This window comes from Amphibalanus amphitrite, unplaced genomic scaffold (assembly GCF_019059575.1).
Source record: "Amphibalanus amphitrite isolate SeventyFive unplaced genomic scaffold, NRLGWU_Aamphi_draft 000001F_arrow, whole genome shotgun sequence".
Taxonomy (NCBI): domain Eukaryota; kingdom Metazoa; phylum Arthropoda; class Thecostraca; order Balanomorpha; family Balanidae; genus Amphibalanus; species Amphibalanus amphitrite.
The window spans coordinates 2,725,474-2,752,529 of NW_024881499.1; the positions used below are offsets into that span (position 1 = coordinate 2,725,474).

Genomic DNA, 27,056 nt, shown 5'->3' on the forward strand with positions numbered 1-27,056 from the left:
CGATAACTGTACAGATTCGAGATATATGTTTGAGGGGATTATTAGTTTGGCCGTTAAAACTTGTATGTTCATGCCAGTAGGGTTAAGTTTGTTTACTTACTTCATTTAGCTGTATGGTAGGCATGTAGGTATATGCGCTTTTCGAGGAGCGCTGCAGATCCGAAAGTTTGCTCGCTTCGCTCGCACTTTGCTCGCTTCGCTCGCTTGATAATAAATTTATTTTATTTACCGGTAAAACCTGTACCGAATACCTGTACCTGCGCCTATACCTGATCCTAATCACAAACCTGTATTCTTAATATCCACAGAGTTCAAAGTTTAATGATCTCCCGAGCTGGCTCTCATCGTTTTCACTCAGTTTTTTTAAGCGAACAACTGAGCCTAAAGCACGTGCTCTCTGCTCGGCGCCGGCCTCGGCCAGCCTGGGGCAGAGATGCACGCGCTGACGCCGCACCCATGGTCCGATTGCGCCCAGCTTTTGATACGATGGTCCGCCCCACCCAAAGTTTGTGGTCACCAAATTTCACGTCGATACGCGGCGCCGTGCCGGCGCAAGAAGACACATGAGGCTGACGGACACACAGACAACTTGAAATTTATTAAGTAAGACTAGAATACAGGTTTACGCGATAACTGTATGTTTTGATATGTATGATTAACGGATGCATTAGTTTGGGTGTAGAAACTTGCATTTTTATTGGTATTATTTGTGTAGAACTGGGTAACTGCTTTTAATTGAACTATAAAGCATGATGGTGATGCATGCGAGTTGTTCGAGCCCTTTGTAAGATAGGATGTTACTCAATTCAACCCTACCCTACCCTACCCTACCATACCCTACCCTACCCTACCCTACCTCTACACTACCCTAACCTACCCTACCCTACCCTACCCTACCCTACCCTACCCTACCCTACCCCTACCCTACCCTACCCTACCCTACCCTACCCGTACCTCTACCCCTACCCTACCCTACCATACCCTACCCTACCCTACCCTTACACTACCCTACCCTACCCTACCCTACCCTACCCTACCCTACCCTACCCCTACCCTATCCTACCCTACCCTACCCCTACCCCTACACTACCCTACACTAACCTACCCTACCCTACCCTACCCTACCATACCCTACCCCTACCCTACCCTACCCTACCCCTACCCTACCCTACCCAACCCTACCCCTAGTCCCTACCCTACCATACCCTACCCTACCCCTACCCTACCCTACCCCTACCCTACCCTTACATTACCCTAACCTACGATATACCCTACCCTACCCTACCCTACCCTACCCTACCCCTACCCTACCCCTACACTACCCTACCCCTACCCTACCCCTACACTACCCTACACTAACCTACCCTACCCTACCCTACCCTACCCCTACCCTACCCTACCCTACCCCTACCCTACTCCTACACTACCCTACCCCTACACTATCCTACCCCTACCCTACCCCTACCCTACCCCACCCTACCCTACCCAACCCTACCCCTAGTCCCTACCCTACCCTACCAACCCTACCCTACCCTACCCTTCACTACACTACACTACACTACACTACCACCGACAGTCCAAGTTTCAGCTCAATCGGCCCAGAAACGGCTGAGATATTGCAAAAACAAATTAATTGTATTTACTGGCGGATCCTCTTGGCGAGCGGTGCCTTGTGTCGGCCTTTGTTGTCAAAGGTCAACGACCTCCCGACTCTGGTGCTTTTCACTCAGTTTTTTTAAGCGAACAACTGAGCCTAAAGCGCGTGCTCTCTGCTCGGCGCCGGCCTCGCCCAGCCTGGGGCAGAGATGCACGCGCTGACGCCGCACCCCTGGTCCGATTGCGCCCATCTTTTGATACGATGGTCCGCCCCACCCAAAGTTTGTGGTCACCAAATTTCACGTCGCTACGCGGCGCCGTTCCGGCGCAAGAAGACACATGAGGCTGACAGACGCAGAGACAACTTGAAATTTATTAAGTAAGATAGAATACAGGTTTACGCGATAACTGTACGTTTGGATAGATACTGTTGATGGGGCCATTAGTTGGGTTGTCAAAACTTTTATGTTTATATAAGTAGGGTGGTGTTTGGTAGTTACTTCTTTTGATTGTATAGTAGGTATGGATGGCTTTTCGAGGAGCACTACGAATCCAAAGGTTTGGACATTGAATTATTAAAAAAAAACACGCCCGCCCGCCGCCAACCGCAAACGCCGCAAAAATAAAAACGACCGCCTCCAACCGCAAACAACACCGCAAACGCCGCAAAAAAACCGCCCGCATCGCGCGCCCGCCCGCCGCCAACCGCAAACGCCGCAAAAAATAAAAACCGGCCGCATCGCACGCCCGCCCGCCGCCAACCACAAACGCCGCAAAAAAACGGCCGCATCGCACGCCAGCCCGCCGCCAACCACAAACGCCGCAAAAAATAAAAACCGCCCGCCCGACCGCCGCCAACCGCAAACGCCTCGAAAAAAAAAAAGAAAACCGCACGCATCGTGCGCCTGCCCGCCCGCCGCCAACCGCAAACGCCGCAAAAGTAAAAACGACCGCCTCCAACCGCAAACAACACCGCAAACGCCGCAAAAAAATAAAAACCGCCCGCATCGCACGCCCGCCCGCCGCCAACCGCAAACGCCGCAAAAAATAAAAACCGCCCGCATCGCACGCCCGCCCGCCGCCAACCACAAACGCCGCAAAAAATAAAAACCGCCCGCATCGCACGCCCGCCCGCCGCCAACTACAAACGCCGCAAAAAATGAAAACCGCCCGCCCGACCGCCGCCAACCGCAAACGCCTCGAAAAAAAATGAAAACCGCCCGCATCGTGCGCCCGCCCGCCCGCCGCCAACCGGAAACGCCACAAAAAAATGAAAATCGCCCGCATCGCCCGCCCGCCCGCCGCCAATCGGGAACGCCGCAAAAAAGCGCTATTCTACCCATATACATGTCCTACCCTACCTATACCCTACCTACACCCTACCCATACCCTACTCACAGGCTCTATTCCCACCTTACTCTAATGCATTCCTATAACCACCAGTAAGTCGTAACATAACATACCTACGTTCTTAACATGAGCACTGTAAACTACTCTAATTGTATTCTATCACATTCGTTTGTTCAATATCATGGATATTATTAATGCTGTAAATGGTGAAAGGTTATTCTCTTGAAGATTGCCAGGTAGGTAATCGAGTGCGCATACCTACCCAATAAGTGCGGCTCGCATAGCCGCCCAAACATTCCTTTTTACTCGCTAGATGGCAGGAGCGTCAAGCACCTGAATGGACGCTGTTCCGCAGTGCCGCGTCTGCCGTATCACCGCCTGAATGCACACTGTATTGCAATACTGTCTCTAGGGCATATGCACACATACAGATGGACACGTTTGTTTTGAAATTATTTTTGTTTTAAGTGTGACCAGATTTACCCCCGAGAAACTGATCCTGGATACGCCTCTAGCTAAGGAAAAGTCGCCAAATTTCGAACCCCTAAGGCGATTTTCCATCGACAGCAAAAATACTACAGGTGGGGGCCGATGCCCCCCCCCCCCACCAGTAATAGGGTTGATCGATAATAATGTCTGATACTATGAAAAAGCAGGAACAGCTATAAGCAATTAATGTAAGCCTAGCTGATAGCTGCTAAGAAACACACTGAACCTAATCGCACCAAACGTGCATCAAATTTGTACTTACCAGATGGCTGTCGTGAACCGGCTACTATCCATTGCGTGGCCACCCCACCTTTCCTGTTTCGCGCTAGATGGCACAGCCATCAAACGCCTGATTGCATACTGTACCGCAATGACGGTGCTGGCGAATAAAGCCGCCTGAGTGCATACTGTACCGCAATGTCGTGTCCGCCGCCCCACCTTTCCTTTTACGCGCTAGATGGCAGAACTATCAAACACCTGAATGCATACTGCACCGCAATGTCGCTTCTGGCGGTTATAGCCGCCTGAGTGCATACTGTAAGGCAATGCCGTGTTGAAAGTTGGTTCGCTACTCCTAAATAAAAACACAGATTAGGGTGGATAGTGACGGAGAATGAGCGGCAGAGGATTTAGAAGCATTGAGACACATTATTAAGTAATACTACATGCCAACTTTCAGCGCAATCGGCCCAGTAGTTACCGAGATATTGCAATTGTTGCAAAACCAACACCTCTTCGTTTTGCACGTGGCACGTGCATAAGTGGTCACCCACGTACATTGGGAATAGTCCAATACTTTGTAGAAAGAATGAAGCTACCCTACAAAAATTACCGCATGTAAATCGGTCAAGTGGTTGCTGAGATATAAGCCTCGCAAAAGCGTCACCACGGCCGGCCGGCCTAGAATACAGGTTTACGCGATAACTGTACAGATTCGAGATATATGTTTGAGGGGATTATTAGTTTGGCCGTTAAAACTTGTATGTTCATGTCAGTAGGGTTAAGTTTGTTTACTTACTTCATTTAGCTGTATGGTAGGCATGTAGGTATATGCGCTTTTCGAGGAGCGCTGCAGATCCGAAAGTTTGCTCGCTTCGCTCGCACTTTGCTCGCTTCGCTCGCTTGATAATAAATTTATTTTATTTACCGGTGAAACCTGTACCGAATACCTGTACCTGCGCCTATACCTGATCCTAATCGCAAACCTGTATTCTTAATATCCACAGAGTTCAAAGTTAAATGATCTCCCGAGCTGGCTCTCATCGTTCTCACTCAGTTTTTTAAGCGAACAACTGAGCCTAAAGCACGTGCTCTCTGCTCGGCGCCGGCCTCGGCCAGCCTGGGGCAGAGATGCACGCGCTGACGCCGCACCCGTGGTCCGATTGCGCCCATCTTTTGATACGATGGTCCGCCCCACCCAAAGTTTGTGGTCACCAAATTTCACGCCGATACGCGGCGCCTTTCAGGCGCAAGAAGACACATACGGCTGATGGACACGCAGACAACTTGAAATTTATTAAGTAAGATACCAAATACCAATTGCGTACTACATATCCAGCCTTAGAGTGCTGCCATATCCATTTCACGGCGTTTATAAGATTGGGCCCAGGAGTGTCCACCCACGGTCCCGCACGACCACAGAACCATACGTTAACACCAAAAACAAAAATATGCAAGTCGTGACACTGTAATCTTGGTGACACTCCCTGCTAAGAAAAGGAAAATAACAAAAAAGAAGCGAAAAAACCTGTGCAGCCAAATACAGATGCAAGTAGTGTTATGAGTCATGCATACAAGGGGCGGAAAGAAATCAAAGCTAAAAATAGCTTTGACTAGACACTACGTTTTTTTTGTTTTTTTTTCTTCAGTACCTATACATTCATACCTTGGTTAGTTACACATTCGCACAGGGAGTTGGAACAATCACACAAGGACATGGGTATAAGCCGGTAACATGCAGATCAAAAGGTCGGTGTCGGGTCCTGGTCATGTTTCAGCATGGTCAAGTACCCACCGAAATAGGCCACCCAGCTAAGCAAGCTTGTTGCTGGGCGAGCCTAACTCGGCAGGCGGGGTAGATGAGGGGCAACATGCAAGTTATTCTAATATTGCTTTCTCTATCGGAGATAGAGACCACTACGGTATCTAAAACTTCTAGGACTTCCTCTTGCGGCAGGCGCAAAAAAAAATCCACAAACGCACATACACAACATAAACGGCACATGACACATTGATACAATACAAAGAAAGTGATACACATATAATCAAAACGGCAAACGACACTACCATAGGTACACAAATAATCAGTGGGTATTACCAAAATATTCCATTTTGGTATGACTGTAAAAACGGAACACTGAAATGTACCACCTCTCTCTCTCCTCAACTGATTTAACAAGACACTACTGAAAAAAAAAACAGGACAGAAAAAATAGAAATAATAGAAATGGAACGCAGACCGCGCAGACTAGCCCCACGTCCCCGGCGGCAGGCGCCGAGGGCCGGCTATCCGACCCCGACGGACCTATGCGGCAAACACAGCACCTCGACGCCCGCCGCGCAAGGTCGCAGGGCCATGAGGGCCTTCCTACCAGGATATCAGTAAGGATCTAAGGTAAGGTTAGTTGCATATGAATATCAGTACGAGTCTAAAAGAGAACCTCTTATTATATTTTTTAGCTGTCTTTTGGATGCCGGAATTGTCCTTGACCTGACCTTCACCAAAACGTGACCTAGGCTGGCCCCAAAGGCTGCCTAACCCACATAATCGCATTTGTCATGTAAAATGGACCATAAAACATGTATCACACGACACTTTCATATTGTGACCCCTGGTGACCTGACCTCGCGTGACCTGACCTGGTAACAGGACCTCAGATAGCAAAGTATGTGTTTGGCGAACAATGTACCATCGATGGTTTTCAATAAATTACCAATTTACTCGATTTCACAACACATTTCTTGAAGTGCCTGTGAACGGTGAAAATCTGACCTTTGACCTGACCTGTGACGTCATCGGTTTGACCTAGGTCAATGAAATTCGGTCACAAGGTAGTTCCCGGGTGGGGCTATCGAACGCCGTTTGAATTTTGAAAATCGGCCGGTAAATTTCCGAGATCTTAGGGGGGGAAACGGCCCCCCCCCCCTTACGGGTGGTAGGGTCCGCCGGTAGCCCTACGGGGCGCGGGTTAAGACACGAACTGAATGCACTGGACAACGCTTAGGTGAACTGTCCCGTCTCATTTCTCTCTCTCTCTCTTCCCTTTATTGTGCCGGGCTCTATCGAGCATTTACGCACAGGTTCGGGGTAAGTCAAAGAGGTCAGACACACACGCACAGCATCACATCATGCGACATTGGGACTGCTTAATGCCTTACTTTGGCAAAGGGGTGAGTAACACATTGAAACAAATGTAATAATGTAACATAAGTCATAAGGGTACCTAGTCGTTCATGCGTTTTGTAGATATCGGTCAGTCAGAACTCATGGCTGGCCAAGGCAGCCTTGAATGAGTCGAGGGAGGTGGCACCCACAATTTCCTGTGGGAGATTGTTCCAGAGGCTGATGGTTGATGGGTAAAAAGAGTCTTGGTAGCTTTTAACGCGACTTGCTGGCAGTAGGAACCTGTGGTTATGTCCTCTGGTTCTTCTATGGGTGGGTTTAAGAAGAACAGTTGGAATATCCATCAGGTTGTGTGATGCGCGGTAGAGGCTCGTCAGTTTTGCACGCTGTCTTCGACTCCTCAGGGTATCCAGACTCAGCGCATTCAGCATTTTGACGACAGTGCCATAAAACAGCAAGTCAGAGTTGCGCAACATGCATCTGTTACTGAGCACCTTGAACAGTATGTTCATTGATAAATGGTCACCCATTCAGCCACTCGGACCATCAATAAAAAAACTCGTTTGAATGGAAGCTTAGGTCAAGGTCAGATCTCAAACTGCAATCAAAATGCAGCCAACTTTGTGGAATGGAAAACGTCGACAGTTATTTTAAATTGGTAGGTATGGAACACGAGGATGATTACGGAGCGAGCGAAGCGAGCGTAGTTTTTCCTTAGATTAACGGAAATTTCTGAGTATGAGCGGCCGGCCGGCCGGCCGGCCGGCCGTGGTCAAGATTCTGCGACGCTTATATCTCAGCAGCCACTTGACCGATTTACACGCGGTAATTTTTATAGGGTAGCTTCATTCCTTCTACCAAGTATTGGACCATTCCCGATGCATGTGAGTGACCCCTAATGCACGTGCCACGTGCAAAACGAAGAGGTGTCACTTTTGTAATTGTTGCAATATCTCGGTAACTACTTGACCGATTGCGCTGAAAGTTGGCATGTAGGTTGGCACCCACTAGGCAATGCATATCCATGTGCCAGAGTTGGGGTGCTGCTACACGTGCGCACGTGCAGGGGTCGATTCCAGATCTCGAGAACGGCTGGACCGATGGCGCTCAAATTTGGCACATGGTTAGGGACCGGTTAGTAGGGTGCCGTGCAAAAGTCAGTTGGGACCCATTTTGCACGTGCGCACGTGCAGGGTGCCGCTTCCAGATCTCGAGAACGGCTGGGCCGATTGTGCTCAAATTTGGCACATCGCTAGAGACCGGTTAGTAGGGTGCCGTGCACAAGTCAGCTGGAGGTACCCCCTCAAAATTTCGCACGTGCATGGCTCACCCTCTCGCTCGCTCCGCTAGTCGCCCCAAAAGGCGTTATACTGGTGTAAATTATAAATCCGGATGAAATTCAATTTAGGCTATATGTACGTTCTTTTCATAAGTTGGTGCCTGAGTTAAAGGGTTTCAGTATTTTGAAATATTGCCATTGAACATTTTTTGGTCTTTGAGGTATGCGATGTAGATGTGAATTCATGGTTGACATTCCTGTTTATAAAGTGATGATTATTCTTGATGTTTTTACTTATTAACACGCGCACCGACGGGGGGCGGACATCCGCCCCCCCCCCCCGAGGTTTTTTGCAAATAACGGGAAAACCACGGCGCGTAGCGCCGCGAAATTTGGTACGACTACTCTCTCATCAATTTTACACATGATGTGCAAGTTTGAACCTTCTAACTTTTAAGGTCAGGTCACCAGGTCACTTTGAATGACTCAACCTCAAGTCACTTTTTTGCAACTTTGTCACCGTGCCAAAGCTACAGTAGGTGTTGGAGGCCTTTGAAAGTCGCAGGATGTTATTAGGTCATTAGTAGCTACAATTTGTATATCTCGGAATTTTGATATCGGTGACCTAACGTCAGGTCAATTTCTCGACCTCCCCATTATAAGTCAATGGGGAAAATCAACTCCCTGTTTTTACCACTAAAACGGGTCGGAATGGCCCCATATACCATACATGACTTCATATACGATCAACCTTCACTACCTTGAGGTCTGTTTTGCTGTTGGGCAGCTGTAAGGTCATGTGACGTCATCAAAGGTCACCAGCGGTTTTTTGCCAATAACTCCGTACAGGAACAAGATACAGCCGCGCGGATGGTCTCATTGTGTCCAGCTCGTCAAGACGCATCGAATGATATACATGATGACCTCGAGGTCACGTGACCTGAGGTCAACCTTTGACCTTGACCTTTCGAGGTCAACATATATATCATTCGATGCGGATTGACGAGAGGATCGCGATGATGCCCTTAGTTTGTTCGTATCTTAACTAATTCGAATGTTATTCGAGGAAAACTCTCCATATCTAGCGCCGCCATTTTGACTTTTTTGACCCCTGTGACGTCATCTTTGACCTGACTCGAAAATGACCTTAGTAAAAATTGTAGACCTTGTCCGTGCGTATCTGATGCCGTTTACCGCTTGTCGCTATCTTGCTTCGTTCTCGAGATCTCAGGGGGGGCGGTCATCCGCCCCCCCCCCCCCCCCGTCGGTACTAAGTTGGCGCAGACCCCCGTCGGTGCGCGTGTTAAAGCGACAATGGAAATATAGTTTTAGTCATTGTGCGAACATCGCAGATGCCAGCTGTTGTTTTGTCCTGATGCATAAATCATCAGAAGCTGTTCCAAACATGACGTTATTGCACTAAAAATGAACATTTGTTTTATCCCTGGCGGCTCCATTACACTTTTAATAGCATATTGACCTCAAACCCTTTTTGCATTTTCTGACTAACGACAATGGCGTTCCAAGAGAGTTAAAGCTTCTAAATTTGGAACTTGTTTTAACTTTTCATTACATTGTATAACAAAGTTTCTAAATCACATTCTAGACAAGACGTGACGCTCATTTTACCTCCCAGATGGTCACGGAGGTACGGACAGATAAGAACGGGGGGATGTTTGCGCTCAGTGGTCCGTGGGATGACCGGCTCAGGGCGGTAACGGATAACATGTTTACTGGACGGGTGGGCGCTGGAAGAGGCGCTCTTACGGCCTTCAGAGCGTGTAAAATGGGACAGGGGGCTTAGGTAGAAAGGCGTGTGTGAGACGTTGAATTCTAGTTTAGATGCGCTTTATCATAACAGCTGCAGTTGAGCTCCGAGTTGCAGTTTGTGTTTTCTTCGATGAACCGGTACACTGTAAAACAGTATGCTTATATTGTTTGTCATCATTGCTTTAGTTTTGTTTAGAAAACCATTGGTTGTGAGAATGAAGTGAACGATACTCCGACCCCTAAAAAACTTCACTATTGTTATAATTATGTAGTGTTGTACCTCTCTCTCTCTCTCTCTCTCTCTCCCTCTCTCTCTCTCTTTCTCTCTCTCTCTCTCTCTTTCTCTCTGTCTCTCATTCTCTTTCTCTCTCTCTCTCTTTCTCTCTCTGTCTCTCATTCTCTCTCTCTCTCTCTCTCTCTCTCTCTCTCTCTCTCCTCTCTCCCTTTTCTGACTACAGTGCCGTGACATGATTGACTTCTATGGTCTTGGAAAACCTCCACCACCACAAAGCTGGAAAAATACCTGATGACGACAGAGAAGTTTGCTCCGGCTGACAAGGCAGACTGCCTCTCCACAATCAAGTCTAACCGGTCACTATGACCTCTGGCATAGCCTCTGCCTGTGGGTTATTTGATTTTGTTCTGGAATAGCAACAGGCAGCTTTTCGGCACCAACATTTCTCTCAGGAATTGGGCTGTCAGTTGTCACGACCTTTGCGGTCAGTAATGACAACCGCTGCGGGCCTGCAGCAGAAGCGTAGGCGGGCCAAAGCCAATGTTTTCAATCGTTATTTCTCGTAATAGGATCGGTCAGCAATATCTTTGCGAATAAGCAATGCCATGCAACTTGCTACAACAAAACCTTTTGCCAATTGTTTGCTTATCGTAAATAATAAGCGAGGCTACTTTAGAGGTAATTACCTTAAGACTTTCGGGCTATACGTGACTTATTTTATGTGTATATGATCCGTAATGCATATGCACTATGCAGTCTTATCCCGTCAAAATGGCGTGTTAGATGATGCAGCGCTTTTTAGTGATAACCATTTTGTTTACGTTCTTATGCTCAGGAATAATAGAATACCTATAGGCATTAGGCATAGGCACACGCAAGGCATCTAGATCATTTTCTTTATCTTGAATTGACTTTCACTTCGCTTTGAGTAAACGGATATTGTCCTTAGTAGATTGAAGACAAAGTCGAACATGCTTGGATCATAAAGTAATTCCAGAAGCGGCGGCTCGTATGCTAAGAGGTTTAGACGTTTCCGGCCGATCCACTCCGGGGCGATCAATACACACATTACTTTGACCTATGATGTCACCGAGTCGCGTCAACCGTCACCTTTCCCGGACAAAGCTGTCTCTGTCGGTGGCATCTCTATGTCGGCGGAGGCCGCTCTCCACCCCTCCTCCACCCACCGGGCGTGTTTTGCCACGTTAGTCGTGTTCGTATCATCACTTCCCAGCGGGCTGTGCGAGGCCGGCGCGGCCCACCGACCCTGGCCTGCTTTTCTCTCAAACTGCGACCCAGAGTGAGTTTCCATTGATCCGTGCGCCAACACTGAGCGGGCGGCGGGGGCGGCGGCGGCGGGGGCGGGGGCGGGGGCGGCGGGGAAATAAAGCCATGGTGAAGGGAGGTGGGTGGTGATGGAGGTGATCACGATGAATGATGATAAAGTGAAAGAGCACCATTTTGTACCATAAGTTCCAAACCTAACCACCGGAGCATCATTGCTAATTTTCGTACACCTAAGTACAGCATTACGGGCTTTCCTATAATCGCTTGATTTTGTTCCAATGAAAGCTAAGAAAGCTAATGAAAGCCAATGAAAGCACTATCGCTAGCCGACATATTTTATCAGTTTCCGCCGCCCGGTTCCCGTTAGTGTCTGTCGGCGCTGGGTGGCATCCATCCATTGCGGCCCGGCCTGCCGCCCACGCGACGGCCGATACCGACGCCAGCTGACAGCCCATAGACCCATTGTCCGGTCTGGCCTGAATAACGACAGACGGCGACGCAAGCGACGAATCACAATGAGCCGCTCACACGGTAGACTGTCCATAACGCTGGGCGCGGCAGAAAAATGACTATTCTGTTTGGCATGTTTATTTTTAGGTGGCTGACAAAAGTCATTTTCCTGGTGTCATAAATGAATAAAGATAATGGTACAAAAGTGCGTCAACCCCTGCTACATGTTGTCACCATCGTTTATTCTGCAGTCCCATCAAAGCGCGTGAATGCAGGACATTGAAAAACGTCATTTGTTGAAGTAACTCTAAAGCTGGCTAGTTACAAGCTGTCGTACAGTGATGACTCTAATTGATATATTCTGTTCGCTTTTTTAAGAACAGAGAATGGTGCGATTTGGGGATAGTTTAACCAAGGCGGTTGGGGCGCTATTGGCCGGACAGCGGAGCCGCCGCGAATCGAGGCGCACATTGCCCCAAAAGACGGTAAATAACTTTTGAAAATACCAATCTCTAATTTTAGTGTTTTCTGGACCAAAATTTTGCGAGGAATCCGATGGTGTGGTCCCCGAGATCTGAAAAATTACCATTTTAGAGATAGCACCTATTTTTGAAAAATAAATATTCGTCAGGCATAATAGTCAAATAAATTGAAAACATAATGAGTTATTTTTTGTAACAACACTAGAATGTGTCGAACATGAATTAAAGATATATTTTAGCTGAGATGATACTATATCTGCGCATACATGTACATTAACTAGTACATTAACCCTCGTCGGCCGAGAAGGGGTGGGGCGGGTGCCGCCTCATAGGGCTTTTCGCGATAGCTTAAAACTCGCTTAGGGTAGACAGCTGAAACTTGGTATACCTAATCTTTTATTTAAACTGGATCTTTTGACCTCAACTGCGTTTTCAGGTCAGGTCAGGTCACTGACCTATGACGTCATAAATAAACCTCTGCGAGGTCCTCAGATGTTGCAACTTTGCAACGCCCTCAGTGCCAGAGGAACTTTCACAGGAAGATGAAAGTTACAGGACGTAGTATCCTTCTGAGGCCTCACAACTTGTTTATCTCGGATTTAGCGTAAATGTCACATGGGGTCAGGTCGGTCACGTGACCTCACCATTATAAGTCAATGGGGGAAATATTGAAACTGTTATTTTGGCGCCGGAAATGATCTAAAACTATCCCAAGCACATGAAATCGTGGTTTCATGATCGGACCTTACAAAGAGTGCATGAAACCACGATTTCATGTGCTTGGGACAGTTTTTAGACAATTTCCGGCGCCAAAATAACAGTTTTCATATTTCCCTCCATTGACTTATTATGGTGAGGTCACGTGACCGAACTGACCTCATGTGACATTTGGGAAAAATATGAGATATACAATTTGTGAGACCTTTAAAGGATACTACGTCCTGTTAGTTTCAGCTTCCTGTGAAAGTTCCTCTGGCACTGAGGGCGTTGCAAAGTTGCAACTTCTGAGGACCGTGCAGAGGTTCATTTATGACGTCATAGGTCAGTGACCTGATCTGACCTGAAAACGCAGTTGGTGTCAAAAGATCCAGCTTGAATAAAATATTAGGTATGCCAAGTTTCAGCTGTTTTTCCTCAGCGTGTTTTGAGCTATCGCGAAAAAAACCTATGAGGCGGCATCCGCCCCACCCCTTCTCGGCCGGCGAGGGTTAATGTACTAGTTTATGTACATGTATGCGCAGATATAGTATCAGCTCAGCTAAAATATATCACTAATTTATGTTCGATACATTCTAGTGTTAATATAAATATTCACTCATTATATTTTCAATTTATTTGACATTTGTGCATGACGAATATTTACTTTCCAAAAATAGGTGCTATCTCCAAAATGGAAATTTTTTAGATTTCGGGGACCACACCATCGGATTCCTCGCAAAATTTTGGTTCAGAAAACACTAAAATTGGAGATGGGTATTTTCAAAAGTTATTTACCGTCTGTTGGAGCAATGTGGGCGGCCACGGTTTGCGGGATACTGCGCCGCCGTACAGCCGTGTGAGGCGGCACAGTCTACCTTCCAGGGCCTCGTTTCATAAAAGGAATTACTTACGGCGTTCCGTCAATTATGCCAGATTTGGCGTATTTGATGCCAATTCGGTTTCATAAAGCCGGAGACCGGAGTAATTCACGCCATCGAAAGTACGGAGCTTCATTTACGGCAAATGCTCGATTCCGGACCAATTGATGCCATTTGGGTTTCATAAAAGGCGACGTAATTAACGCCAAATATTTTATCAAGCTCTTGATATCAGTGGTGTAAACTACGCACAAAAATGTTGCGTGATTTTGAATTAATGTGAAGATTCGAAGCTAATTTTCAATATATTTTATAATGTTGAGCCCGGTGAGGAAGAAAGAACAGCCAAAATGAGAAAAAGAAACTGCAAATCTTTTCTGTACCAGTCGCTTTTTGTGGCCACTATCGGAATTTTGTTTATTCGCCGCGCCGCGCCACTTTCGTAGTTAGGCACTTCTGCTTAGCTGGCTTTCTGCTGTTTTTAATATATTGTTTTAATAAAGGATGGTCATCAATATCAATTTTGTTTTTTCATACATAATTTTTAAGATTTAAATTCAACATAATTGTTTTATAAATTCTCGTAAAAAAATAAGTGTTGACATGAAATTGTAATTTGTAGGACGCTTGATAAATTACGGTAACTACGCAAATGTGCTTAGTTACGGAGGTGTAAACAATTCCAGTTGTGGCTTTGTGAAACGGATTTATTTGCGCTCCGTAGTTTGAAAGGGTGTGAATTACGGAAAGGTGTAAGTTACGGCAGAGTTTTATGAAACGAGGCCCTGTTGTCGAAAGATTTCCGGCGGCGCTCCCCGCCTCCGAGCCAGGGATTCCGCACTGCCGTCGTCTTTTCTAGTACCTAACCTAAAGTAAAATTCGGTTACATTTTTTCATGTGCATATACAAGAGTGTGTATTTATATTGTTCGAGGTCTTGTGAGAAACACTGTCGGATATAAATACCGCCCAGTTAACTGGGCGAAGTCTTGAGAAATGAGGATACCCGCTGTCCCGAAGATGGATGTCCGGGATATTCTGAGGCTGGATATAACCGTGCGATCCCCCTGAGACTGTTCTGTAATTGGCTGGCTGCCGGCGACGGTCCCGACGAGCATCGATATCGGCCGACGACGATGTCACGTGTGACTAACTGCGTAACGGAGGGAAGAGGTCCGGCGCCGCGGACAATGGCTTATTGGATTTGTGTAAATGGGATCTGTGTAATGCTTCCACGGAACCAATGAACGATTGCACGGAACCAATGAACGATTGCCTCACTCAAGGTTGCCGCCACATGGGAGATGACCTTGGGTGCCACTGTATAATAGTCTCTAATTACGGGCACCATGGTGTTCGTGTCGTGATACCGCTCACCTTCAATTACAATTGCTAGACCTTTGCATCAATATGAAATTACATGAACATCCTAACATGACGCAATTTATTTTCTGAAAACTTTTGCTTTCTTACCGAACCACTATATCGCCTAAATGTAATGGATATGCAAGCTAACTCTGGATGAATGTAACAATAAAAAACAAAAAGGCTTTACAAGTGATATTTTAGGTCTTCTAGCATTATTCGTTTTCTACGATCACAGCAGAGTTTCCGTTTTGTGCCATCAGGTTCGCTGCGGTCGCCATCATGTCGTCGGTAAAGGTGGCCGTGCGGGTGCGGCCCTTCAACGCACGCGAGGTCAGCCGAGAATGCGAGGGAATCATCGAAATGGACGGCAACACCACAAGTGAGTGTAGTTGGGGCAATGAGCTGGGTCAGCGCAGGACAAGCTCCGGGGGGGGGGGGGGGGGAGCCGACACTGGACTTGGAGGTGGATAGGTGCAGCAGTGAAAGGGAATGAGCAGGCATACCGTATACTCCATGCAATAACCTAAAAAATTATATTCTTACATGAAAATGATCGTGATCATCGGTTGTGTCAGCTTCTATGTTACAGCGCCATGTGTTCGAACGATTTCCGGCGCAGCGCGAAATTCGTGTTCCGATAATTCCGATGGTTGGATGACACCCCAGGGAGGGAAAACTGATGTAAGGTGGGAGGTCGGAGAGTGGCGTCGTCGTGTGGAAATAGAATGCCAGGAAAATGATAAAATGTCTCGTCAGTTCGTGATTTTGGTGGTCCCCCGAGGAATCCGGGATTAGTTTGACATGGGTTTTCGCGTTTTTTTTTATTTAGTCTTTATTTTAGTTGAGGATAATGGGCAACCGCTGATATTGATAATATTTGAATTGCATATCCTGTTCTAGCTGTGCAGGGCTTATGCTGGTGTGGGATTCAGCGATTTTAACATAATATTTGATCAAAAAGCAACATTGATTGGAAGCTGCGAAAGTAAAAAAGGAAATGTTATGGGAGACAGAGATTGTTCTGGACTTCAAAGTAGGTAAAGTGCGATTGGTATTTCATCCATATGAAAAAAGAGAAAAAATGTCTTTTTGTGACTCGATTTTAGAGAATACCATCGGGAAGACGTTCCACCATGCTCTATGCAGTGCGACAAACACGAATCCCACGTACTGCGCCGTGCGTCGCGGCGTGGCGCAGCGGAGCTGCCCAGCACCAACACTCCATCGGCCAAACAGGGCACATTGCCGAATGAAACCCTGACAGGGCCACAAAAGGCTAAAGTCCCCACAGTTTCACGTCAAACGGCCGTCCGGGCCGCACCTTAGCAAGGCTAATCGATCGGTGGAGACCCTGTGGAGCCGCGGTGTTTTGCGTCGCATTGGGGCTGCGGTTGTGTCGCCGCTGGTCAGTGTTTGTCTGTGGTCAGCTGGCGTGTTAGCACCGGTGGTCTGCGGTCAGGGCCGGCGGTCACCCTTGGTCGGAGAAACGCTGGTCACTAACCAGCTTGCCATTCTTATAAAGAAAAGAACGGAGGGACGCTCCGTCATTTCTGAGATTAGACGGAATTTGGTTATCATAAAAGGACGAAGACGGAAGACGGAACCCGTTCAAAGAACGAAGCCAGATTGACGCTACCCCCACCCAAAAGGACGCGTTTCCGTATCATAAAGAGACAAAGACGCCTCTGGTGACGTAAGACTTTGCGTTGTTCGTGAAAAATAACGCATCGGAAATAGCGCTGCTCTTCAGCAGCGCTTTTTTACGGCATTGGTACGACGTTTAGCTGTTTGCGAGAGCAACTTGTGCGAAATGTGTTTCAGGCTGCATGATAATCGATATGTGAACTGTATGACATTGATCGGGAGTTATTTCACACAAAAATTCGTCAATTTGACATGTAGACCAAGTACCTATACGGACCGCTATCTGTTCTGCAGCTATCGTTGTTTATCAGGCATACACATGAACAGGCAGGATTGGACATCGTGAGATGCAACATCCAGTAAGTGGTAGGTGTTTGAAACTGCCTCCCGGCAGCTCCACCCTCACCTGGCCTGTGTCCTGTGTCCTCTGGCGCCTCGACTGGTATCACGGTTGGAGGTCTGAGTCACGTGGTACTACAACTTCTCGTTAGCACTTAAAGTTCTTGTTTGCACGCAGAGAAATTCGTGTACACTCCGCCACGCTCAAGCGCTCTCGCTGGACTGTCCTCTGACCCCACACAGAGTAGATCCACAGGCCATTTCTTTCCCCCGCTCCCCTCCCCCCTCTTTAGCGTCAGTCGAAACCGTCAAAACAACACGTGCCTCACCCGTCTCTCTCTCTCTACCTACTCCCACCCTCTCTCCCTCCCTTTCATCCCGAGCCGCCGCGCGCGTTCGCCGCGCGCCGCGTCGTCCCCTAGCTGATAAGATGCCTTAACCCTAGAACGCCTAGGGGGGGGGGGTGTATCACCCCCCCCCCCCCCTGAGGTTTTTTCGAAGTGCACGCTAAACGGCTTGTCGTAGCGGGCTGAAATTTTCAATACCCTCTGGGGCAACCTTTGCGCATCTTTTGCCGAAAAAAAATTGATCGGGTCATGTCAGGTCACGGAGTTATGACGTCATAAGAGGTACAGCCTCCGGCCGACAGTTACCAAACGTGTGCGCCGAATCCCTAGGTTTTCTGCCGGTGATACCCACATTGTTTGATGGATCATGATGAAACTTCCCATGCATGTTGGGGCAAGCATTGGCTATCGTGTGGTGCAAGAAAATTGACCGGGTCAGGTCAGGTCACGGAGCTATGACGTCACAAGGGGAACAGCGTCCGGTACTATTTTTGAAAAGCGCCCGAACCACTATTTTGCTAATTCTTGTCACCTCAATGGGAATATGCAGCAATATTAGCTTCTATAGGGAGCAAATGGACCTCCCAAATCCAAAAATACAATCAGATTTCAAAAATTTAAATTTTGATTTTTCGAATTTCTGCCGCCGACTGTGACCTTGCCGACTTCCGGCGCTCCCAACGCGCCATTTTTAGAGCTAGGGAAACGAAATACATACCAAACGATAGAGAATTGATCAAGGAACACGATAGTGAAGGTTTCAAGTCGATATCTCCCACCGTTTTGCCGCAATCGCCGCGGAAAGTTGAAAAAGTTTGATTTTTTCGGAAAATTTGACCTTTGACCGGTCATAAGTAGGTCAAATGTTGACCTAGGACCAAAAAATATACCACTAATCGCGAGATCTCGTTAAGAGCAATCCGTTGGTTTTTTCCGCTAAGCTCTACGACCTTCCGTTTCGAAACGCCAGGGGGGGTCGTAACAACCCCCCCCCCCTGGTCGTTCGTGTTATGAGAAATGGCCTGGTCGTGCGAGGGTTAAGGCATCTTATCAGTATCCCCTCCTCTTTTATCTCTACCGCCTGTCCCGAGCCGCCACGCTAACTCAGGGTGTCTGCGTTGTTCCCTTACCGCTTATTAGACACCCAATCACTGAGTAGGACATAGGTATTACCACATTTATACGCAAAAACAATCTTTGGTGGGTTTCAGCCTAGCAGGAAAGACTACAACATATTACACACCTCGCCTATGTATAGTATCCTTGATCGTAGCGATCGTAGCAGACAACAGCCCCCGGTCCCATAAAAATTCAAATATGATCCCAAATAATTGCAGGTTCTCATTTTATTATACCTATATAGCGATCACACAGTAGTTTCTTAGTCTTATTGCATTCTTTGTGACGAAATTTATAAGAAAATATTGCAGGAAATGATTCCTGTTTCATTTACTAAAGCTCTTGATCATTTAGACGAAAAACGCATCCTAGCAAAACAACGAAGGGGGAGGGGTAGAGGGACGGAACCTTTATGATAACCAATAAAAACGGAATCGTTTAAATCATTGAGTTCTTTTTTTCCTTCCGTCCCTCCGTCCTTTTTCTTTATAAGAATGGCTGGCCGCTAATGGTAGATGGCATGGCTGACCGAGAGCCGACCCCCGGAAGGCTCATCGTTCAAAGGGTGCTGTTTCTGTGAATTCGAGTAATGGCGTTTAGCTGTGCGAGTTTGATGCTAGCGTCAATAACTCCGACTGCTAATGCAGTTGGGGTTCAAGGTTCGGAATCCATAGTTCGAGTCCTTTTAGGCGTTAGACACTAGTTGAATGGTGGAACCATTAGAAATGATTCCTATGTTCGGCGCACAAGGAAGGTCAGAATCTTGGGAACGATACAGCTGCTGGTGGTCAGGTTCCCCGAGGTATCGGGAACAGTTTTGGACTTCAGACTAATTGGTGATAAGAGGCCAGGCTGGTCTCCGGTTGTGGCAGAGCCCGGTCCACTTCCAGCTGGTTTTCGGGGCCCAGTTCACCCTCAGCCAGAGGGCGTGGTCCAGTTGGGACTTAGGGTCTCAGTTGGTTTTGGAGTCAGTCCGCCCTTGCAGCTGATGACAGAGGTTCGGTCAGATTTCAGCCGCTGGCCGGGGCCCCGTTGGTTTTCGGGTCCCTGTCGGACCTCAGCTGGTGACCGAAGCTGGTCGCTGCCCGGCCGGAACCGGGCCCGCCGCTGATCGATGTCGGTGACGCCGTCTGACCGCAGTGGCCCGGCCTGGCCCGGTCGGTCGACCCCGGGGCCGGGTGACTCATCGGACTGCCCATCAGCCCCGCCCGGCCCCTCCCCGTCCCCCGCCATCGCCCCGCCCCCGGCTTCCCGCGGAGCCAAGTGGAAACGACTCCACTGACTCACTGGTTGTTGTACCATCAGTAAAGGGCTGAGGCTTAGGCTGAAGATTGTGTGTAATGTAGCGAGGGGATTTAGGGGAGAAAAAGAAAGAATAAAGAAAGCTGTATCTTCGCGGTTGATCCAGCACCGCGGTCCTCTGAATTCAGTTGGTTGTAGAAGAACAGATAACAATTTGCTGCTGTAATGAACTCGATAGTAGAGCTTGTGATACAGGGGAGCTTGAGAGTCGTTGAAGAGATCCTGAGATAGCTATAGAGAGGGATCCAGATGGTGATGAAGATCCACCTGAGAGAGAGAGAGAGAGAGAGAGAGAGAGAGAGAGAGAGAGAGAGATGTAGGTATCCAGATAGAGATCTAGAGAGAGATCCAGGCAGTGATCTTGAGATCCTGAGATGGAGATTAGATCCTGAGATGGAGATTAGATCCTGAGACAGATGAGATCCACCTGATAGAGATCTATGGATCCAGATGATAGAGAAAGATGGTGATGAGATATCCAGAGTAATGAGAGCTCCAGATAGATGAGAAATCCAGGTAGAGATGGGATCCTGAGATAGATGTAGATATCCTTAATGAGATCTTGAGATGACGTCCACCTGGGAGAGATGTAGATACAGATCCACCTTGCATACAAATACATCTGATGGAAGATGCTTTTTAATTTAGAGGCTTGATGATTCTGTTCATTGTATAGACCATGATGCACGAGATGCTTCTTCACTGCTCGGATTTGGGATAGAGGGATCCGATCAGCTGGGTTTGCGGCACCGTTGGGCAGGTGAAGGACAGGGCATTCGAAGTCCCGATGACCACTGCCAAACATATGGGTGGTAATTAAATTGATTAATTGAATGTGATCATTCGTCCAGTCACCCATTCCTATATCACTGGCCTCCCCATTACGAAAATTGCCCACTTAATTCGTATTAGCGTTGCTAGTTTTAACTGCCCTCGAGAATCATTTGTTCGACTGCCGTAACGGAATTCTATCAAATTCCTATCGGCCTTATTCTAAGATTCATGCGTCGTCATTCTCACACCCTTGCTCGCATTACGTTTGCATTTCATGTATTCACCCAAATTTAATTGATAGCCCCCGAAATTCCCTCCGATAGTGTTAGGCGTCTTACAAACCAGGGTCTCCCCGGCGAGATAAATGTCTCTTTCCGAAATCCATATGCATGCTCCGCTAACCGGCGACTAAGATACTTATCGCAGGGCCGTCCAGAATAATTGCACAAATATCCACCCTGCTAATTTATGGGATTCACTACACGTCCGATAGACTTATGGTACACATATACGCGATTTACATCCGACTTATCTCTCTATCCGGGAGAGATTACCTATGCCCTCTTCCGGTCCGCGTGTAACGCCTCCGTTCACGACCCAGGGACCACCGTTCATATCCTGGAACTCTCCTCAGGAACTCTCCTTAACCCTGGGATTTACATTCAAGGCCTTACGTGTCCTGGAGTACATTGTTACCTCCCCTGAGGCTGTCCAGTACCGATTAAGGTACCCTTACAAAATAAGTATGAGGACTTATTCGGGACACTACAGCTTGCCTTATCCGCCCTTTGGGTGACTCACCCCTGACCTTCGGCTTCTTACCTTTGGCATAGCTCCAACTTACTCTCCGACTGCACTGTACCAGTCTTCTCCTTTCCTCTGCCATAGAAACCTCTCACTGCCTCGTTACCCAGTATTACCTAAGCGGGAAATCTAACAGTAGCCGGTACCACTGGCGGAAAACGTGCATATGCCCTGCGTACGTGACGGTGTGTCCCTCTTATTATTCCGGTCTGGACGTGTGTTTAGAGAAGTGCATCTGTGTCTCATACGGTCATGCTGGTAAACGTTACGCCATAGGAGACGGGCAAACAAGCCGTCTGCGCCTCACAATGCCCTGTGCCAATATTGGTGGAGTAATTATTGGCGCTAACTCGTAAGAACGCGAATAACAGAAACGCATTATTTATCCAACCTAATCGTAATCTCAAGTCCTAATTGCTGCTGCACGCATGAACCTAATCACTAGTTCTCGTATACACTCCTAGCAGACCTTGAACCGCTCTTGATTTAATCAGATGATCTAGAACCAATTAGTACGCACCGATCTGTCGTCTGGTTGTGATCCACCGTATCATAGTGAATTACTGAATGCTCAACGGAAATGACTCCTTGAAACTCGTTCGATAACTTCTGATGGGCTACTAGTTACCTATACAAATTATCTTTATAGAGTGCCAGAATATTGTCATAGGGGTCCCTAGCTTTCATAGAAAATATAATTTAAATCATCCTATTAGCAGTAAACAATGCACATCAAGCGAAGTGCAGTCCTAAATATCAAATAGCATGTCATATTTAAAATTATGCATTAACTGTTTACGTTCTTATCCCGTTGCAACTTTCCACAACTAACCATGCTCTGACCATGCTCAACTAACCACCACAATGACCTTCACCTACCGCACGCGCTCCAATTACGGTTAGCCCACTGCCCTACTGTGGCCGCTGCTCCACTCCCGACGCTGCTCTCATGTGCCATCTAGCGGCGCACGGTCCCGCGTCGCAAACGACGATTACCACGGCTGCCGGCCGGCGCCGCGTCGACAGTCGACAGTTGTCAAGGCCGCGCCGCGATGGGCGCGTCATCACTCGCGGTGCAGTACTGGTGTGTGCGGTCTCTCCGGGCCGGGTAGATTCAACGAATGTGTCAGTGAGTGTGAATCTGGTAAAATATCGCTGCAATATCTCCCTGTTCGACATCTCATCAGCTCCATTCCACGTAAGTTTTTTTTTTATTAAATTCCGGTCCCCTTTAATCGTTCCCCAACAAAGATGGTCCTTTCTAGTATTTATTCTACAAAGCACAACGATCGGTACCTATATTAGTCGCATATTAGTTCTAATCACAAACAATTCTACATCTACCTATTACTCGACATTTCGCAACTACAATGACGCAAAGTACAAGCACCATCTAAAGTCGCAAAGCGTCAGACCGTCGACCTCAAACCACTACTCTCAACTCTGCACCTAAGCAACAGAAGAAATTCCGCCGTAAGCTCAAGCATTCGCATCTGTCGAAAATCATAACTCATAGCCATATTCATAAATCGATTGCATGAATCAGTCGCCACCTTAAAACATTTCATCCCTTTCCAAACGTATTTACCTGTTCTATAACTGACTTCGACTTCGCAATTAATTCCTATAGCAATATTACCAATGATTTCGCAATGCAACTTTTAGTGAGTACAGCATGAATCTACACCCTTAATTTCACAAACTTCCCAACCTCAAATCTTAATCGCACCTGACTACCGCCGATAATAAATCAACGAACCAGCTTGGCCAAACACACAGACATATTCATTATCCAATGCTGACATGCATCATGTCATCAATCTCAACGTTCGTGACAATGAGCTGCTTATTCAAATTTTAGCATCTCGCTCCCGGCCTAATCGTGAACTCCAACTGACAATAACGTACCTATTTACTGGCGGCTCTGACATGACCTCACAATTCAGATCCTAATATGCAACTAGGGTGTCTGGACCAATAAGTTCAAAGTAATTTAAGTTTTCCAATTCCAATTGAGAGTGCATTTTATGGCAACCGAAAATGTTTGGCAGTCGTCACGGCACGGCAGGCTGGGCAGAGGGGGGGGGGCAAGGATTGGGATTGAGCAGACTTTTCAGCAGCACTCACATTCTGGAGTTCCTCTGCGCTCGAACTGAAGAGACTTCTCGCGGGTGACCCCGGACTGACGGCGGCCCCCAGATGGCGGCTCCGGCTCCGGCTGCAGACTGTGACTCTCGGCTGCTCGACTGTGTCTCCTCTGGTTGGGTGGCGCACCCTTTTATAGTTGGGGGGGGGGGTGACTGCCACGCCCTTGCGCCGTCATCTTCCTCTGCCTTCCTCTTGTGGGTGGGCCCGTAAGATGGCGCCCTCTGTCCTGTTTAGTCGCCTTGCTCCTCTGTGTCTGCAATTTTTGGCCGTCGAATCGTCTTCGTGTTGAGTGCTTTATCATCTTAGTAGTCGCTGGCATAAACCAATCCCCGAAAGGTTGGTGATTTTCGAGTTTTAATTTTGATTCTTCAATTTCATTTTATTCAAACTTTTGTTTCCTTCCGTTTCGTCTGCCGGCAACGCCCCTTGTGACGTCACTCTTGCTCCGCCCACTGCCGTCATCTTGGTTGGGAGGGTCTGTAGAACAGCGCCTTCTGTCCGCGGTGGGGACGTCCTGAACTACGTTTGTTTCGGACAACAGCGCTTTCTGTCCGCAGTGGAGACGTCCTGAACTACGTCTGTTTCGGAGGCTGTTTGCTAAGTTTAGCAGATTCCGTTGCAGTGAGACGCACTGTTGTGCTACCATGGCTACGTGAGACCCAATGTGCTACGTGCCTTAAGCCTGCGCGTGGTCTCACAGTGTGCCGACGTTTGCTTGTAGCTTCAGCTGCTTTGTAATGACTACCAATGACTCATCCTGATGTGACTGTCTTCAGAGGTGCTTGTCTTAATTGGAGTTTAATGGCGGCCCATTCTGTGCGGACAGTGAGAAATGATTGGGGAGGGTGGACCTGGGGACGGGTGGGAGGAGGAAGGGAATAATGACAAGGGAGGGAAGCGTGCGGCAGCGCTCTGCTCAGCTGCGCGTCACCGGGCCGACCGTGCCGAAAAGATACTACGTTAGATGGTCAAGATGTAGCGTGCTACATCTTCAGTCCAAACAACCCTAGTTGCGTCCTCGCAACTCCTACAAAAAAGTCACCTCCCTTACTCATCTAAATCTACACAATCATGTTAAGTTCCGCAACGCCTACAAAATGACATCGTATACCTAGTACCGTACACACACGCACCTGTTGTTCCTCGTCCCCACCTCAGTTTGTCGTTCACCAGATCGAGGTCACGGGCACCAACCACTTTGGTTAGCCCGATGTCGTCGGTCGCCGTCCGGTAAGCGGCTTCTCAGGAGGGTGAAGACCTCTATAGCAGCCCAGGTGGGCGGCCTCCACAGCAGTTCGGGTGACAGCCTTCACGGCAGCCCGGGTGGCAGCCTGCCATGGCAGCCTGGGTGCGGCTGCCTCCACGGCAGCCAGGGTGGGAAGATTCCACAGCAGCCCGGACGGCGGGCTCCATGGCAGCCCGGGTAGATGACCTTCGTGGCAGACCCGGTGACAACTCCGTGGTAGATCAGGTGAGTGACTTCCGGCAGATCAGGTGAGTGACCCCCCGAGGCGGCACGCGAGACCAATGCTTCCTCCGTGGCAGCTCAGGTAGGCGACTTCCACGGCCGATCAGGTGAGTGACCCCCCGAGGCAGCCCGCGAGGGCAATGCATCCTCCGTGGCAGCACAGGTGACCTCCGTGGCAGCCCAGGTAGCGACCTTTCGGCGGACCAGGTGACAGCCGTTGCAGCAGCTCAGGTGGGTGATCTCTGCAGCAGCCCATCTCAATGGATCGTTTGGCAGTTGGTCTTGCAGCATCCTGGCACCCTCTCCTCGTTCACCAACATGATAATCGCCTCGGCTGTGTTGTGAAGACGACCGTGTTTGTTTTTGATTCAGTACAACACGAGCATTCCGCCTGTTCTTCTTCCTCTTCTGCTGTTGATATTGCTGTCCTCTTATCATCAATACTCTAGAAAGTTCGAGCTCTCCTTTGCACTACAGCAGCTGACCTTGACTTGGACTTGTTGTACAGCAGAACGTAGAAGAATTGATATGCTGATGCGGGCAATTGTCAAGTTTCATTTTCGGCCTGACTTCTGTATTAGTCTGATCCTTCGTTCATGAGACAGCTTCATTTCCTTATCTTATCTTCAACAACTTCTTCTATATCCTTTTCAGTATTCGTAAGACCGCTTCCTCTCATTAGTTCCTTCACGTCAACCCCTGCAGCACGTTCATTTCCACTGCTGTCAGTATTTCGAACACCTGCCCAATTCTTCAACTTTCCTGTCATCAGCCACCATCATAAGCTTCATCATCTTCACACAGCCTTCTTTAGCTCATCCTCTTTCTTCACGTCGACCCCTGCAGCACGCTCATTTCCACTGCTGCCAGTATTTCGAACACCTGCTCTTTTCTTCAACTTCTTCCTCTTCTACATACGGTTGACTTTCAATTCATCAACTTCGGGTTCGGCGGCTTGTGCCAGTCTACCAGCTTCACAATTTGAGAATTATCAAAGCCCCACGTTGGGCGCCATTTGTAGCGAGGGGATTTAGGGGAGAAAAAGAAAGAATAAAGAAAGCTGTATCTTCGCGGTTGATCCAGCACCGCGGTCCTCTGAATTCAGTTGGTTGTAGAAGAACAGATAACAATTTGCTGCTGTAATGAACTCGATAGTAGAGCTTGTGATACAGGGGAGCTTGAGAGTCGTTGAAGAGATCCTGAGATAGCTATAGAGAGGGATCCAGATGGTGATGAAGATCCACCTGAGAGAGAGAGAGAGAGAGAGAGAGAGAGAGAGAGAGAGAGAGAGAGAGAGAGAGAGAGAGAGAGAGAGAGATGTAGGTATCCAGATAGAGATCTAGAGAGAGATCCAGGCAGTGATCTTGAGATCCTGAGATGGAGATTAGATCCTGAGATGGAGATTAGATCCTGAGACAGATGAGATCCACCTGATAGAGATCTATGGATCCAGATGATAGAGAAAGATGGTGATGAGATATCCAGAGTAATGAGAGCTCCAGATAGATGAGAAATCCAGGTAGAGATGGGATCCTGAGATAGATGTAGATATCCTTAATGAGATCTTGAGATGACGTCCACCTGGGAGAGATGTAGATACAGATCCACCTTGCATACAAATACATCTGATGGAAGATGCTTTTTAATTTAGAGGCTTGATGATTCTGTTCATTGTATAGACCATGATGCACGAGATGCTTCTTCACTGCTCGGATTTGGGATAGAGGGATCCGATCAGCTGGGTTTGCGGCACCGTTGGGCAGGTGAAGGACAGGGCATTCGAAGTCCCGATGACCACTGCCAAACATATGGGTGGTAATTAAATTGATTAATTGAATGTGATCATTCGTCCAGTCACCCATTCCTATATCACTGGCCTCCCCATT

At 47.9% G+C, this 27,056-nt stretch overlaps 1 protein-coding gene across 4 annotated transcripts in view; it reads left to right on the forward strand.

Moving 5' to 3' along the window:
* Positions 1-27,056, forward strand: part of LOC122390465 (kinesin-like protein unc-104) — a 186,145-nt gene that overhangs the window by 24,491 nt on the left and 134,598 nt on the right. For all 4 annotated transcript variants that reach the window (XM_043383463.1, XM_043383550.1, XM_043383634.1 and 1 more), the window contains exon 2: positions 15,486-15,604. In XM_043383463.1, coding sequence (XP_043239398.1) covers positions 15,505-15,604 — 100 coding nt within the window. In that variant the 5' untranslated portion in view covers positions 15,486-15,504. The remainder of the gene's footprint in view (positions 1-15,485; positions 15,605-27,056) is intronic.